The 15,993-nt window shown below is 40.7% G+C and overlaps 1 protein-coding gene across 11 annotated transcripts in view; it reads left to right on the forward strand.

Annotated features, from left to right (window-relative positions):
• The window catches only part of CIT (citron rho-interacting serine/threonine kinase), a 211,848-nt gene that overhangs the window by 163,458 nt on the left and 32,397 nt on the right, over nt 1-15,993 (forward strand). For 6 of the 11 annotated variants that reach the window (XM_074321906.1, XM_074321907.1, XM_074321910.1 and 3 more), the window contains 4 exons: nt 5,601-5,654; nt 12,141-12,338; nt 12,832-13,025; nt 15,497-15,632. In XM_074321906.1, coding sequence (XP_074178007.1) covers nt 5,601-5,654; nt 12,141-12,338; nt 12,832-13,025; nt 15,497-15,632 — 582 coding nt within the window. Of the gene's footprint in view, nt 1-5,600; nt 5,655-12,140; nt 12,339-12,804; nt 13,026-15,496; nt 15,633-15,993 lie in introns of all 11 variants that reach the window. The other 5 variants (XM_074321913.1, XM_074321905.1, XM_074321908.1 and 2 more) reach the window with 1 other exon arrangement.

A 15,993-nucleotide genomic window follows, 5' to 3' on the forward strand; every position in this document is an offset into this window, starting at 1 on the left:
ATCATGTCCTATAAACCTGGTTATGGACTGCTTGTGGTTGTTGCCTGAATGGCTTTGTTGAATTTGTTCTAAAGAATGTATTTTCCAAGCAAAAGAGAAAATGGTCATAAATGCAGTTCTCTCTCTCTCTCTCTCTCTCTCTCCCTCTCTCTCATTGTTTGAAGCCCAAGTTCAGACCCAAGTGTAAGCATCAGTCAAATTAAATCAGCTGGATCCAGAATTATCTTCCAGGAGGTTTGTGAGCTTCACAGCAGGCTGTTTTTATCAATAAAAGGGAATAGTCAAATGGGCCATTATTGCTTATTTCTAAAAGGCCTCTATCTCTTAGCCCTGGAAGGAGTAGTTACCCTGTCAGGCCTCTGCCCCGGGCCAAATTAGATGGAGTGCAGTTCAATTGAACTTCTGCATTGAAGGAGCTTGTCAGAGGCCACTGGGAAGCCATTGTTGGTCTACCTCAGGCTTTCTTTTCTCCCACTCTCACTTTCCCCATCCTGTCTACTGCCTTTGCACTGAAATTCACTGGCCGTTCATTAAAAGCTGAATTGAATCAAGGTAGAGACCAACAGGAGAGTCAAATTCAAACAAAAATCCACTTTTAAGATGCTTCGATGCTTATTGGTAGAAGAGAGGATTTTCTGCTTGGACTTGGTATTTAAGATTCCATGTAATCCCTTCTTTTAAGGAAGAGTATTTGAGTCTGCACACTTCGGAGCACACAGATGTGTGACACGATGTAACCGTTGCTCAGACGGGGGCCACGGGGTAGAGGTGTGGCTTGGGCCCAGTGTACATCAGCACGGCCCCACAAACACGTTTTGTGTCTGTGCCCTCACGTTCTTTTACCGAGGTCGTGAAATGACTCATGCTGAATAATCAAGAGTCTAAAGCTAGCGACACTAATGAAACAGCCTCAGCATCGTGTGGATTATGAGATCCCAGAGTCATCCTCTTTGATTTTAAAAACATTAATTAATGCACGCTCTCATTTAAAAAAAAAAATATATCAAACCCTATATTTAGTTAGTAAGCCATCGGTGTATAGGCAAGATGTGAAAGTGGGGTATGTAAGGTGACAGTCTTGCTCGGTGCCTGCCTTCACAGGGAAAGGGGTGGATGCCTGGAAGCCTGTGTTCTAGAATCCTGACCATGGATCCCAGGAGGTGGTCAGACATGTAAATATTGGTTTCCTTTCCTCAGCTCTGCAGGTGTTTTCTCTCATCAAGGCTGCATTATAATTCTCTTTTCTTCTTCCCTCTTGTAAGTTTCCTTAAAATTAATGAAGACATAAGTACTCCCTAAAGAGAATGCCTCTCTGGTCTTCTGGCCTCTCTGGCCTCTCTGGCCTGTCCGTTTTGCCTTCTTGCCACTCAGCAAAGTGGGGGTCTGTGGATTCCTGGAGGTCCCCCAGGTCAGATTATTTTCACAATAATACTAAGATGTCATTTGGCATTTATTATTGTGGTAACATTTACACTGATGGTGCAAAAGCAATGTTATTGTTACTTTAAAAAAATACATACAAATATTTGAAAAAATAAACCTGTTTTAATTTCTAATGTGGTGAATATAGGTAGCTGTAACCCACATAAACAAAAGTTCTTTGTGGTCCTCAACAATTTTCATGAGTCTTTATTCCCGGTAGCACCTAATGCCAAATTATCACTCCGATATTTCATGGAGAGAATCCAAAACTTATTTTACGTATTTCACTATTCTTAGAGATACTGTTTTGTGACCTTTTGCTTTTTTGTGTATTTGTTTCCAACTTATTTTCAAAGAACTTATTTTCTTGACATTTTCTTAGCTCAGTCCAATAATTGTTAAATGCTCATAGTATTTCTAGCAGTCACAACAGGATCAGTTCTACATTTTGTGTTTATATTTCACAGTCAATAATAAATCAAAAGCTGTCATGATGGTAATTCATGATATTATAACTTCAAAGAGGATTGCCATTTGATGTGTCAAAAAGCTCCAAAGGCCTATAATGGTAAATTTTAAAGAAAATAAAACAATATTAGTGATAAAAATTTCAGACTACAGTGGGGGCAGTTAAACATGTTTTTAATGGTGTGGTGTTATTTGTAAACTTTGCTCTTAAGAAAGTGAAATAGCGTATCTATCCCTAAGTCTGAGCCAGGGAGCTTTGTTCTGATCGCTGCTTAGGCTATGAAGGAATTAACTCTACCCTCAGCTTCCTGTTTCTGTCTTTGAGAGATTTCACACCAAAGAGACATGTGGAACAGGGGTCGGCAAGCTATACCAGTGGGCCAAATTTAGTCTGCCTCCTGTTTTCTGTCAGTAAATTTTTACTGGCATACAACGATGCCCATTTGTTTACATATTGAGTATGGCTGCTCTAGTGCTGTGAGGGCAGAATTGAGTAGTTGTGACAGACACTGAATGGCCCTCAAAACCAAAAATGTTTACTCTCTTGTCCTTTAAAGGAAAAATTTGCTCATTCCTGTTCTAGAGTTTATTAACCTAAGTGCCTTATTCTTCCTTTAGGAAGAATCCGTGCCTTTTATCCTTGGTGACCAAGCGGTGCACTGAAGGGAATTGGGTAGTGTTTGGGTCCAGGCTGCTACTTGCTCACAGATAATTTTTTAACAGCCGTGTAGATACCCACGTTTCTACTTTGGATAAACAGTATTCTTACCCCCATTCAATTAATAAATCTCTCATATTGTTGCTGGATATAAAGAAGACCAATTTTTGGAAAACAATTATAATCTATTAAGTTAGTCCATAAAAATACCTGCTAAATTTTTTGGAAGTTGATTCTAAATGATAACTTTATTTTTGAATCTGTTTGTGAGTCTGTCTGTGCATCTATTTTTGTTTTGTTTTACCATTTTTCTAGTGTTCTTCATTCTTTTGTGTAGATTTAAGTTTCTGGTTGTCATTTTCCTTCTGCCTGTAGGACTTCCTTTAACGTTTCTTATAGTACAGATGTACAGGTGGCAAATTCTTTTAGCTTTTGTATGTCTGAAAAAGATTTTAGTTCATCTTCATTTTTGAAAGATATTTTTCCTAGGTATAGAATTCTAGGTTGACAGGTTGTTTTTGTATTTTCCCTTTCAGAATACTTCAAAGATGTTGCTCTACTGTCTTCTAGCTTGCTTCCCACCTTTCCCCCTCACCCCTCCTTGGTTAGAAATCTACTGTCTCTTTGTTTCTATGTATGTAACTTGTTTTTTTCTTTATTATTGGTGATTTTCCCTTTATTATTGGTGTTAAACAGTTTGATTTAGCTTAAATTTCATCATGTTTCTTGTGCTTAAGTTCACTGAACATTTTGCACCCGTGAGTCTATGGTTTTCATCAATTTTGGAAAACTTGTGGCATTATTTCTTCAAATATTTTTTTCTGCTCACCCCCACACTCCTTCAGGAACTCTAATTACATGTGTATTAGGCTGCTTGAAGTTGTCTCACAACTCATTGATGCTCTGTTCATTTTTTTTAAGTCTTTTTTTTCTTTGCATGTTTCATTTTACAGTTTCTATTGCTTTGTCTTCAAGTTCACAGTTGTTTTTCTGCAGTGTCTGATCTGCTGTTACAAACTTACAGTATTTTATGGCAAAATAGACATATAAGAGAATACATCACAGCTCTAATATTTTTGACTTAGTTGTCTTATAGACCTTCTGATGGAGACTAATTCCTTCCTTCCTTCCTTCCTTCCTTCCTTCCTTCCTTCCTTCCTTCCTTCCTTCCTTCCTTCCTTCCTTTTCTTTTTAAAGAGAAGGACCACTTTTGCCTCTGCCCTAAGCTAGATTCTTCTTTGGGCTTTCATAGCTAAGCAAATGGTACCACAGTCCACCATGTCTCTCAGATCAAAAGCCTGTCAGGGCAGCCTTGATGCCTGCTTTCCTTTGGCTCCATCAGCAGGTCTTACATATGTGCTTCCGAAAGAGATCTGAGTTTCATCCACTTCTCTTTCTCTTTTGCCATTGTCCTACTCCAAGCCACCATCCTCTCTTCTTTGAATGACAGTGTTTCTCTGCACCTTTTCTACCTTTGTCCTGTTTTGATTTTCCTACGGTGTTCACACAATGACAATCAGACCATGTCACTCTGCTTCTTGAAACCTCCATTGGCTTGCAATTTTTTTTGCATTTTGAATGAAATCCAGACTATTTTCAAGATTCTTGGTCCCTACCTACCTCTCTACCATCATCTTGGGTCAGTTTTTCCTTCTCTTGCTGTGCGTTAACCAGGTGGTTTTTAAAAATTGTTTGGCCACAAACCATTGAAGAATGCATTTTACCTTGCAAAAGAGCATGTATACTGTATTTCATTGATTTTAAGGTATCTAAAATCAGGATGCATCTTGTCATTATAACCTATATATGATTATGTAGTCAAATAGACATAAATATGTTATAGTTTAATTGATAGCACTTTTTTATTGTTACATAAAACTGGGATAGTCTTACAATTGGTAGCAACTTAAGCTTGATGAATTATGATATCTGAAACAAATTTCCTGCAATAGTGCTCACCTTTATCATCCAAGGTACATTCTGATATTTTCTGTTCTATCCTGTTTATTCCATTTCATTGGATGAAACAAACAAAGAAAAATCCCACCTGTCATCTCACTATTTGGTCACAGCTTGAAGTTTACAAAATTCTGCGCTAGCCACTCACGTATTTTTCTGTTCAGCAAATGCACCGAACCCTTTCTTGCCTCAGCGTTTTTGCACATGCTGTTCCCTCTGCCCTTTCCCGTTCTTTGCATGGCTGGCACCTCCTCATCTTGCAGGTTTCCCTTTAAATGTCACCTCTTCAGTGAAGCCTCCTTGACCACCCCATGTATGTAAGTTCCTTTTAATCCCCTTTATTCCCTTTTTCTGTTTGTTTCCTTTATAGCATTTGTCACTGTCATCAATCACTTGTTTATGTTCTATCTTCCCTCATCAGAATGAAGGTGCTCTGTCCTACCACAGTGTGTGGCATATAGCATGCACTCCAAAAATCCTTGTCAACTGAATGAATGTTGCTTGTTTTAGAGCAGCTCTGCCTTTATATTTCTTTCAAGGTCACTGTGAGGTTTCTGAATCTCAGCAGCTTTTGATTAAAAAAAAAAAAAAGTCCCTACTTTGTCCTGACTATTTTCCTGAATGTGTGTGTGTGTGTGTGTGTGTGTGTGTGTCTCGGGAATAGGCTTGAGGGGGAGGGTCAATTTGAGGGAAGAGGGCAAAGGTTAAGAATGGGGAATAAGACAAATGAAGGAGAGTTAAAACTTCATCCTTTATTATTATTTTTTCTTCCACTCATCCCGAGGCATTAGTATGAATGGTCAAATATATTTGTAAAGGGTAGGCATGTGTGGTCATTGTATGTCAACTGTAATTGAAAAATGGATTTTAAGAAGTAGTTCACTGCTATTAACACAGCCTCATATGTTCCTGTAACTTTTGTTTCTGACGTTAGGGATGACTTGATTAATTAATTCTTTGAAAAACAGATGCCGGGACTGCTGCAAGAGCATGCTTGCTTTGTAGGCAAAAGCTGTTCTCTTTATTTGACCCATAGCATGTAGAATTGTATTCTTCCCTATGGAAAATTTATAATCAACTTCTTACCTTTTAGGCACATAGAGATGAAATCCAGCGCAAATTTGATGCCCTTCGTAACAGCTGTACTGTGAGTATTAACCAAAGATGATTAAAATAACCTAAAACGAAAACCGAGAAGGCAAAGGGGACATCTCTTCATGATATCAGGGACTGATTTTTGATACAAACTTTCCGCTTGAAGCAGTTAATGCTGTTAAACTGATTTGGCCTTTCTGAGCCCCAGATGACTTACGTTTCTTGGGTTTCTGCCAGTTTTGAAAACTTAAAACCATTCTTCATGTTTGAGGGAAGATAGTTGTAATGGTTCAAGTAATTCTCACTGCACAACCACTAATAGGTTTCAGGAGCTGCAACAAGGGCCCCAAGGCCGCTTCACCTCCTTTTCTAATGTAGAAGGTTCTGAGGCCAGCCCAAGCCAGAGACTGTCCAGCGATTAGGGTCAGTTATATGTGCAAGGCTTCTCCCGCTAGCTCCCTCTAAGAGAGGAAATGCCAATGACTTCTTCTCCTGAGGAATGTAGACATTTTAACTTCCTAACAGGTAAAATATAGTCACTGACATGCAAATTTAAAATCTAGGACTCTTTGGGAGATGTTATTTATATCGAGAGAAATAAATTCTATAAGCTGATAAGCATCTTTCATAGCTTATGTAATAAGGTAGGGTCAGTGGAAATGCAAAGTCTATTTTTGACCAAAACAAAGGACTGAAATAGGCCCCTTTCAGAAGCTAGGGATGTTATCTTTATTTGTAGTTCCACTGCCTTTCTTTGGTCCTTTCATTGCTTTATTACCTCCTTAGTCAGTCCTTGGTGAGCTTGTCTCCGTTTGCATTATTTGTATGTATGAATTTCCAGAACCCTCCCCCCCCACATACATAGTTTATGTTCTTGTAATGAACTCTTTCTTTCCTCTTTACCTACTATAAATGGGACATTAAGTCCTGATAGTATATGCTCCCCCCCTTAATTGAGATATAAAATGCATACAGTAAAACGTATAAAGTGCACTAATTTTACGTGTGCAGTTCAATGAAATTTTTACATGTATAAACAACTGTGTAACCACAACATAGATCAAGATACAGAACCTTTACAGCTTCCAGAAGGCTCCCTCCTATCTTCTCGTCAGCATTCTTTGCTGAAAGGGTAACCACTATTCTGACCTCTGATACCATCGATTAGTTTTGCCTGTTCTTGAACTTCAATTAAATGGAATCATAGAGGATGTGCTCTTTTAGGTTTAACTTTTTTTTTTTTTTTCACTTCCGTTGTCTGTGTGGTTCATCCTTGTTGTATCCATCAGAATTTGTTCTTTTTCCTTACGATGTAGTGTTTCCAGTATGTGAAGGGAACTGTCCATTTTCCAGTTGATGGACATGTGGATTGTTTTTGTTATGAGTAAAGCTGTCAGGAAACATTCTTGTACTAGTCCTTTGGTGGGTGGCTGTACGCACTTGTTTCTGATGAGCATACACCCGGAAGTGGAATAGCTAGATCAGGAGGTGTGCCTCTTGGTTGACTCGAGTGGCGCCTGGCGGATGGATTTGTGGTCTGTATTTCCTGATGCTGATGGCTGGATCAGGGTGGGCCGGACTTAGAAATGCCTGTTGATTTCCTCCATTCTTGCCTCCCTTCCTCGGAGAGGTGATGCATTCTGTTTCTGTACTTTTTGCCCTACTTTTTAAATTTCTTATTGTCTTGGTTTCTTATTTTACACAAGAGTTATCTCCTTATGTTACATACATACTCTTAAATGATCACTGAGTAAAATATGGATCATTTTATTACTGTGATTTTTTTTTATATTACTCTTTTTCCTAAAATAAACGTGGATGTATTTTAAATGTGCACATCAATAATGCTTCATCTGGAGGCTTCTTTTCTCCATTTTTCAGTCTTTTGGCATAAGAACTTTTCTTAAAAAAACATTTTTTTATAGTTCAATTGAAATATAATTGGTGTACAATTATCTGATGAGTTTTGACGTGGATACACCTATGAAACCAGCAAAACAATAAAAATAATGAACATATCCATCACCTTCAAAAGTTTTCTTGTGCGCCAATTGTAATCGGCTGTCCCCCACATTTTTAAAATTGGAAGTTTAGTTTTTAATAGAATATGGCAACATGTAGAATGGATTTGGTTACTTTCTTAACTTACATCACTTGTAAACTCTTTATCCCTCAAATTTGCTTTTTCTGGAACAGTGACTTCTAATCCTTCCTTTGCTTACCCCTGGCATTCTATGGAGAAACCTCCGGTGGCCTCTCCACATGGAAGGAGGAACTCCCACCCACATTTCAGCTAGAAGAGCTGGGTGGCTTTGTGGTCCGGACCACATACTCTGGTGTCAGGCAGACTGGGTTCAGGTCTAGATTGGCCTCTTGGTAACCTATGTGATGTTATCCTCCCAAGCCTCCATTTCTTTATCTGTAAAATGGGGATAACATTTTAAGTCCTCCATTCCAATATACCATTGATTGCAAGACACATGATTCATTTAATACCTACTCTTTGGTGACTGGGGGAGGGAAGAGAGACTGCTGCTTAGTTCCGACATCCACTCAAACTTCAGAAACAGAAAAACTTGGGAAACACTGAGTCATAGAATCAGAAATTTTGGTAATAATACCTCACGCACGGCGTTCCTGCGTGAATGAAATGAGATAACACCCCAAAGTGCTTGCACAGGGCCTGATCCATGGAAAGTGCTAAACAGTGTTGGTTCCTGTTATTATTCTATTGGATTTGTGACATAATCTTTATTTAGAAAAGGGTTCTGCTCCTTAAAAAAGTTTGAAAACCACCCCTTTTGTACAATATTTGGTAGCAGTAGTAGATCTTAATTATACTTTTGCAAGTTCAAAGGCTGCTTTCAAGTCACCATATATATATGTATATAGTTACAAGAAGTGGAGTACAGCATTAGGAATAGTGACAGTGGAAATGTAATGGCTCTGTGCGATGTCAGAGGGGTAGTGGATGGGGGGAGGGGCGTTGTCACAGTGTGAGGGATATAAATGATAAATGTCTAACTATTACATTGTTTTGTTCACCTGAAACTAATAAAAAAATAAAAATTTTTTTCCGGGGGCAGGGGGTAGACACCAGAAGAACGTCGTAGATGTTCTTTTCTCGTTGGCGCTGCCCGAGATTGTCTCCGCTAGGGATTGTCATCTTCGTTACTGTTGGGAACTCCTATAAGAACTCAATTGATAGAAGTTCCCGGTTAGCAGCTTTTAAAAAGCTCATGAACAGTAAGATTTTTGTGCTCTGACCATTTCTCTATTTTGAAGGGATTTAAAAAAGGATTTGAATCAATCTGGCACCTAAAACCCTACCTAAGTCTGTTTTAGAGGGGAGTTGGTGGGCAAACATATGACACAGCTTTAATTATGAATCAATCTGTCAGCTATAAGATTAAAAATAAACAATATGCAAATAGCTCCCTTCAAGAAAGAACCAGGCATTAAAATAGCACTTCAGTCCTGTGTCTTTCTAGCCTTATGCTCATTATCTGACTGGTTTCTTCCCCCCTAATGTTACCATTTACCTGGTAACGTTCCCTCTACTGGTCTCCCAGCTCGGTGGGAGAGGTTAACATCTATTTCTCAGAACTCTGACTTTTGCGTAAAAGCCTTGAAAAACAAATAACTTCAAAGAGCGATTGTTTTTTTTTTTCTTTTTGGACACTGAGAGGAGATTATTTTTTATATCCTTGTTTTCTCTGAGAACTGCACCAAGATCTCTTATCTGCAAAAGCAGTATATAAGAGAGCTCTTGTGGCCCCTGCATTATGATGCTGTCTCTCTCATCTTTTTTTTTTTCCCCAGGCTCATTTTTTTTACTGTTACGATGGAATCAGCCTTTCACTTTATCATTTTTTATCCTCTGACCTTGGAGTTGAAAGGTTAACAAGCTGTAATATAGTAAAAAGATCATTTGCCCTTGTTGTGGAGAGAATAACTGAAGTCCATAAAGTAAACCCAGGAATTCTCCTTGCACATTACCTGGTTCAAAAATCACCAATTGTCTATTATTACACTTTTTTTTTTTTGACCATGGAGACCATTAATTTATTGCCTGTGTCTCACATCAACTCAGTACCTGCAAACTCCATAGTGTGTGTGTGTGTGTGTGTGTGTGTGTGTAAAACACGTAATACCATAACACCACAACTCAAATCAGTCATAAGCTAAACATGTTATGGCTTGGGCAGAAACAATATGTAAAATGTCTGAATGAGTTAAAATGCTTTAATGAGTGCTTAGGCGCTTCACACAAACACATAATCTTTCTCTTGTCCAATGGGCAAACTAGAGATGATGACAAAATACAGAACCAGCAATCACAAACTGTAAATAGAAACCGGAAACATGAGAGCCCTTGAAAACCAGATGACAAAAAGGAAATAGACCCTTCCTACTCCAGTGGGTCCATCTCAGTTGAAGTGAGAGCAATAATCTTGGAACCTCACTGCCTTTTTTCATGCGTTTCTTCTTAAGCACTTTGTAATTTAATTTTGGGACAGAGAGAAGAGGTGGCAGAAATGTATTCATAACAAAATACGTTTTTCTTTCATAAATCTGAAAGGAAGTGGGTACCCAAAGGCTTAAATATATCTTCAAATGGCATGGAAATTATTTTGGCAATGTATATATTCTTACATGAACAGATTTTCTGTGGTCTCTTTGCTCCCCTAGAGGCACTATTGTCATCTTTACAATGAAGCATCATCTCGGCCATGAATTTTTATCCCTTATATACTACATGATACTTAAGGTGGAATGGTATGCAAGAAAATTCAGAACATTAAAACAATAGAAATAGACGGGTAGTAAATACAGTATTTACCTCCATGTCAGTGATGGAGAAACCAGCATAGCAGAGTTCAGAGTCGCTTATAGGGGGGTTCCTAAATTCATTTGACTGCATAGCTTCCAGGCCAGTGTGCCTCAGTCTTGTTTTTCTTTGGGAAAGAGGTGGAAGGAAGCATAGTGGTTAAATGGAGACATTTGCAGTGTAGGATGAAAACTGTCGTAAGGGATGAGTTTACTCATAGGGGAGAGATCAGTGGAACTATCGGGCATTGTTTATTCTTTATGGTTTTAGGAGATTTAACCATGTCATAGAAAGGGTGATACAGGGATCCCTATAAGGCATTACTGCCTGCTAGGAATGACACTCCTGCCATACTTTCCTGTGCCTTTTCCCCCTCCCCCCCATAAAGAAGGAGTCTCAGCTAAGAACCTGATCAGATAACCTTTATTCCCGCTTCTGTAGCTGAGTGTGCTTCACACCAGTACCTTAGGAATTAACATGGCTTCTGACATTAAAATACAAATTCCTAGACGACTTACTACATTAAAAAGCCTGTCAGCTCAGTTAACAAAATGAAAAGCTGTGTTTTCTAAGCCACATAGAACAAATGTACTTAATTGATGCTCTTTGATTCTGTGTGCCCGAGAAGATTGTTTTGTTTTAATTGCTAATCAAAGGTGGTTAAAATAGGGAATTAGTCATGGAAACAGTGGAGCATTTCATATACTAATTCTACTCTAGGTTTGAAAATCGGAAACAATAAATAACCATAGGCTTAAAGGCCTTTCCTTTTAATTTATATCTTTTTGTTATATAAAATTTAATTTACTGCGTGTGCACCTCATTCCAAGTATTATAAGAAAATTGCCCTTAAACTTCTAAAGTATTATATGTAAAAGCTTTCTATAAGTGCTGATACTGAGCCTCAGCAAAGAGAACAGGAAAGCCAAATGCACTGAAATTGAAGTCATTCCGCCATTGAGCAAGGATATAATTTAGCAAAACCAGATTAAATCTCTCTCAATAAAATGACAATTTCACATACATGCCTTCCCATTTTCTGATAGCTAACTGTATAGTGAAAACCATTAAAGGGATGCCGTGGTACAATATTGTATTTTCAGGATTATTCTGAGCTTCTCTTAAAAGTTTTTCTTTTTCCTTTGTTGCATGAAATTCAATTTCTTGCCCAAGATAATGATTGAAATAACTTAGTGTCCTTCACTCAGCCTTCCTCAACAAGAACTTTATTTTGCCTTCTAAGACCATCTCCAATTACAATGTCCTATAGATGGAGTCACGGGCATTTCAGCTTACTTAGTGGATTGCGAGACCAGTCTTCATTCCTCTTTCCTCAGTTTGCATTTTCCACATGGTATTATTGTCCATGAACTTGATCTCATTTAAAGTTGCCTCTTCCCTGTGGCCTTCACTTTTGATTGATTTGCTTTTGCCACATTTGCCAGATGAATCCTGAGTGAGAAAGAAAGCAGAGCCTTTTCTTGGTCTACCACAGCGTGCGCGTCTTAGCGCTCAGTGGGTGGGCATGGTTAGCTTGGATTTGGCTCTCACAGTCGGATAGGCAAACGTGTGAGCTGCACATTCGTTCGTTCGTTTGTTCGTTGACTGCCAGTGTCACGCCAGTTCGAAACCCGTGGCCCTGGAAGCAATTTCTCATTTAAAACTGACTCGCTTGGTATGTGACTGGGTTCCTTTTTTCTCTCCTAGGTAATCACAGACCTGGAGGAGCAGCTAAACCAGCTGACCGAGGACAACGCTGAACTCAACAATCAAAATTTCTACTTGTCCAAACAACTCGATGAGGCTTCCGGCGCCAACGATGAGATAGTACAGCTACGAAGTGAAGTGGACCATCTCCGCCGTGAGATCACCGAGAGAGAGATGCAGCTCACCAGCCAGAAGCAAGTAAGGAAGCTTCCACAGCGTCAGAGATCCGGGGAACACTGATTCTCTTTAGCTTTTAGGATGAGTGCTTGGGGCATCTCTCCCCAGGCTTCCCAGACTGAGCCTGTCCAGTAAATGCGCTCTTTTCAGAAATCGTGTGTGTTTCGAAGGTTTGGGGATTTTAAGAGTAGCTTTTAAAAGTGTGTAATTTCTTAGTTTTGATTTTAAAAAATTAAAAATAAGATACAGTGCTTTGGGGAGGCTAGTGTGAGCCACTTGATTTTAAGCTTGGTCTCTTCCGCCCTGGCTGCTTTGGGTTCTGCCTAGACGATGGTTGGCAGAAATCACCCTCCGTCCTTTCTCGTCTGGTCCCCTCAGTCTGTAGAAGGAAAAGATAAAGTGTATTTCATGCCGTAGTTAGAATCTTGTGCTTTTCTGAAACTAATCCGACAAAAGTAACATCCAGGAAATCCTCATTTGATACAAGGCACAACTCAGTGGTACTGATTTGCAGACGATGGAGGCTCTGAAAACCACCTGCACGATGCTGGAAGAACAGGTCATGGATTTGGAGGCCCTGAATGACGAGCTGCTGGAAAAGGAGCGGCAGTGGGAGGCGTGGAGGAGCGTCCTCGGGGACGAGAAGTCCCAGTTTGAGTGTCGTGTTCGCGAGTTACAGAGGATGCTGGACACTGAGAAACAAAGCAGGTGGGACTTTCTCTTTGTAGAAAGCCGATGACAGATGACTGCAGGATCACCCCTGACACTTAGGAACAGGGCGACCAATTGTCCCAGCTTGCCCAGGACTGAAAAGTTCCCGGGGACAAATGACTTTCAGTGCTAAACCTGGCAGACTCTTGGGCAAACCAGGATGGGTTGGTCATTCTGGTTATGACCATGGTCAGTGTCAGTTGGAGTCTGTGGCTGTAGCTGGTGTCAGTTGACCCTGGGCAGTGGCCTGGGAGTCAGAGCAGGGCAAGTACCTCAGTGCTTTCTTTGCAGAAACTCTTTCCTCAGGTTTCATATCATTGTGACCATGTAGCAAGACCATCACCATTTAATCCCTGGTTGTGTGTAAGGCTGGTCTTCTTTCTACCCTGAGGTCTCTCAGCCTCGGTACTGTTGACAGTTTGGGCCAGAGAATCCTTTGTCATGGGGACTGTCCTGTGTATCGTAGGATGTTGAGCATCATCCCTGGTCTTTACCCACTAGATGCCAGTAGCACCCCCTCCTCAAGTTGTGACACCAGACATTGTCCAAGGTCCCCTGGGGGTGCAAAATCGCCCCCAGTTGAGAACAACTGCTTTGCAAGAATAGTTTAGTTTTTTCTTTTCTTTCTTTCTTGGGAGGAAATAATAAATTCAGGCTGCGTCTTTCCTCTGCTTTCCCACGTATGTTTCCACGGTCCCCTCACCTAGACTCCCATTCCTGCCAGGGCCACGATAGCACAGTTTGTATACTGCACCTCTCTAGAGGGTGCCGTTCACACCGAAGACATTATAGATTAGAAGATTTATTAGGACGGTTTTACAGCTCGTGGCAGGAAAGTGGTTTTTGCTCTAACAAAATTGCTATATTACGACAGTTTACCAACAGATGGAAATAAATGGTCTTGAGGAACAGATGCCTTATTCCAGTTTGCAGAGAGGGACCACGTCAACTAGAGTCAACTCTATGACTTCATGTCTGCACAGCTGAATTGTATTCAGCTTTCATAACCTCGCTAATGTCACCTTCCTCGAAAACTTACCTTCCTGTGATACTCCTTGAGCAAGATAAACTCTGCACGGGCATATCTGTCATTTTGGTGGATTCTGTCAGACTCATTTTAGTATTTCCTTGACCACATTTACTTGGCCGCAGTAAACTCAGTTACCTGTGTTGGATGTTCAATCTACGTTGAGTCAGTTAAACTAGAAAATATTGGAGTCAAAAGATAGGTACTCCTAAATTTCATGAGAAACTGGTAGAAATATTCCCCTTTTGGACATCCTCCCACTCTGGGTATTTGCTGATGTGAGGGACCGCTGGTTTAAGACGTCCTGTTCTTACTTCCCTCCCAACTCTTGGGCCCCCCAAGTCCTCACAGTATATTCTGGCTGCTTTCATATAGACCTCTTCTTCCTACCCGCAAGTTCAGCTCCTATCCCAGCTGTTTCTGCAGTCCTTCAGAGATAATATTGGGGGTTGGAAGCTGGCTTCGGCATCAAGAGATACACAACACATGGGAAGTATAGTTATGGGCTGGGCTTAGGTAGACATTCCATGCATACTTTCAGGGGCAATTATAAACGAACTTTCCTTGCCCCATTTTGGTGTGATACGGGATACTGAGATGAATACAATATATAATTCTTAATTCTTGTCCTCAAGAGGCTGAGTCTAGTGGAGGAGATAAATTATGCATTCAGATATTTATCACCTAAAGTAGAGATTGGGGTGTGCCAGGAGAGATGTGCATTTATGTGTTGGATACGGGGCAAGGAGAGGTTACTTCTGAGGAGAAACGGGGAAAGGCTTTATTTATGGAGGACATGGCATTCGAGTTTACCCTTGAAGGCCTAGTTAAGACTTGAGTTAGTAGGGTAGGGAGGGAAAGTGTTGCCAGTGGAGGAGCTTATACAAGCCCAGATGTGGAAGTAGCAACATATAAGAACTACCTGGGGGAGGGAAGTGATGTTTCCAGTTTGCTTCTAGTTTTTCTACTCTCTAAACTTATGTACATTCACCCAGTTCAAGTTTGTTTCCTGGTGAGCACCCAAAACACTTAATGGCTTGCATGTACTTCAAGCAGAGGAAATGTGTCCTTGAATGGGGTCCTCTATGGTCCTCTGCACCCAGTGGGCCTTCTTTGGGACCTCATTCCATTTCCACTCCCCTGGGAGGGTGTGACAGTCCTGACACACTCTATTCAGCCCAGTTGTATTTGGAAAAACGCCTCTCCCCCTTCAGCCTTTCCAAGCGAGTAATCACAGGAGCTTTATCTTTTAAGAGTATATTTACCCAAGGCCTAAAGTGAGTCACATCTTCACTCTGGAATAATTCAGAAAGCGAGACATGATTTGGAACTAGAAATCAGGGTTGGGCATCTGTCTAGCCTGCACCCTGTTCGGTTACTTATCAGGACTAGAGATGGTGATGGTGGGGCTTCTGAAAGTGGGCCTGTGTTTCTCCCGCAGGGCAAGAGCCGACCAGCGGATCACGGAGTCACGCCAGGTGGTAGAGCTGGCAGTGAAGGAGCACAAGGCCGAGATTCTCGCTCTGCAGCAGGCACTCAAAGAACAGAAGCTGAAAGCTGAGAGCCTCTCCGACAAGGTGAGCGCCTGCCCCTCTGCCTTTTAGGAAAACATTTTCATTTCCTGCTTTTAGAAGGCATACTTGACACAAGTTCAAATGCAGTCCGTGGTCAGCATATTTCACAAACGTGCATGGGCTCAGTGCAGTAAAGCCCCACGGTTATGTGTCACCCGGGGACATCCTTGGCAGTAGCATGGGTGCCTGCGGTGGGTACTGGCGTATCATCATTAGCCAGTGACTTCTTAATGTCAGCCTGTCTGGGCCTCTGAGATCCAACTTTGATCTGGGCGTGCATCTCTCTCGTTTCCTGGCCCTTGATTTCTAGAAGGCTTTATGGATTTAGTGTCAAGCATCTTCGGGAAGTGCTTGGTAGCAAGGA

The sequence above is a fragment of the Rhinolophus sinicus genome, linkage group LG16 (genome assembly GCF_036562045.2).
Source record: "Rhinolophus sinicus isolate RSC01 linkage group LG16, ASM3656204v1, whole genome shotgun sequence".
NCBI classification, from domain to species: domain Eukaryota; kingdom Metazoa; phylum Chordata; class Mammalia; order Chiroptera; family Rhinolophidae; genus Rhinolophus; species Rhinolophus sinicus.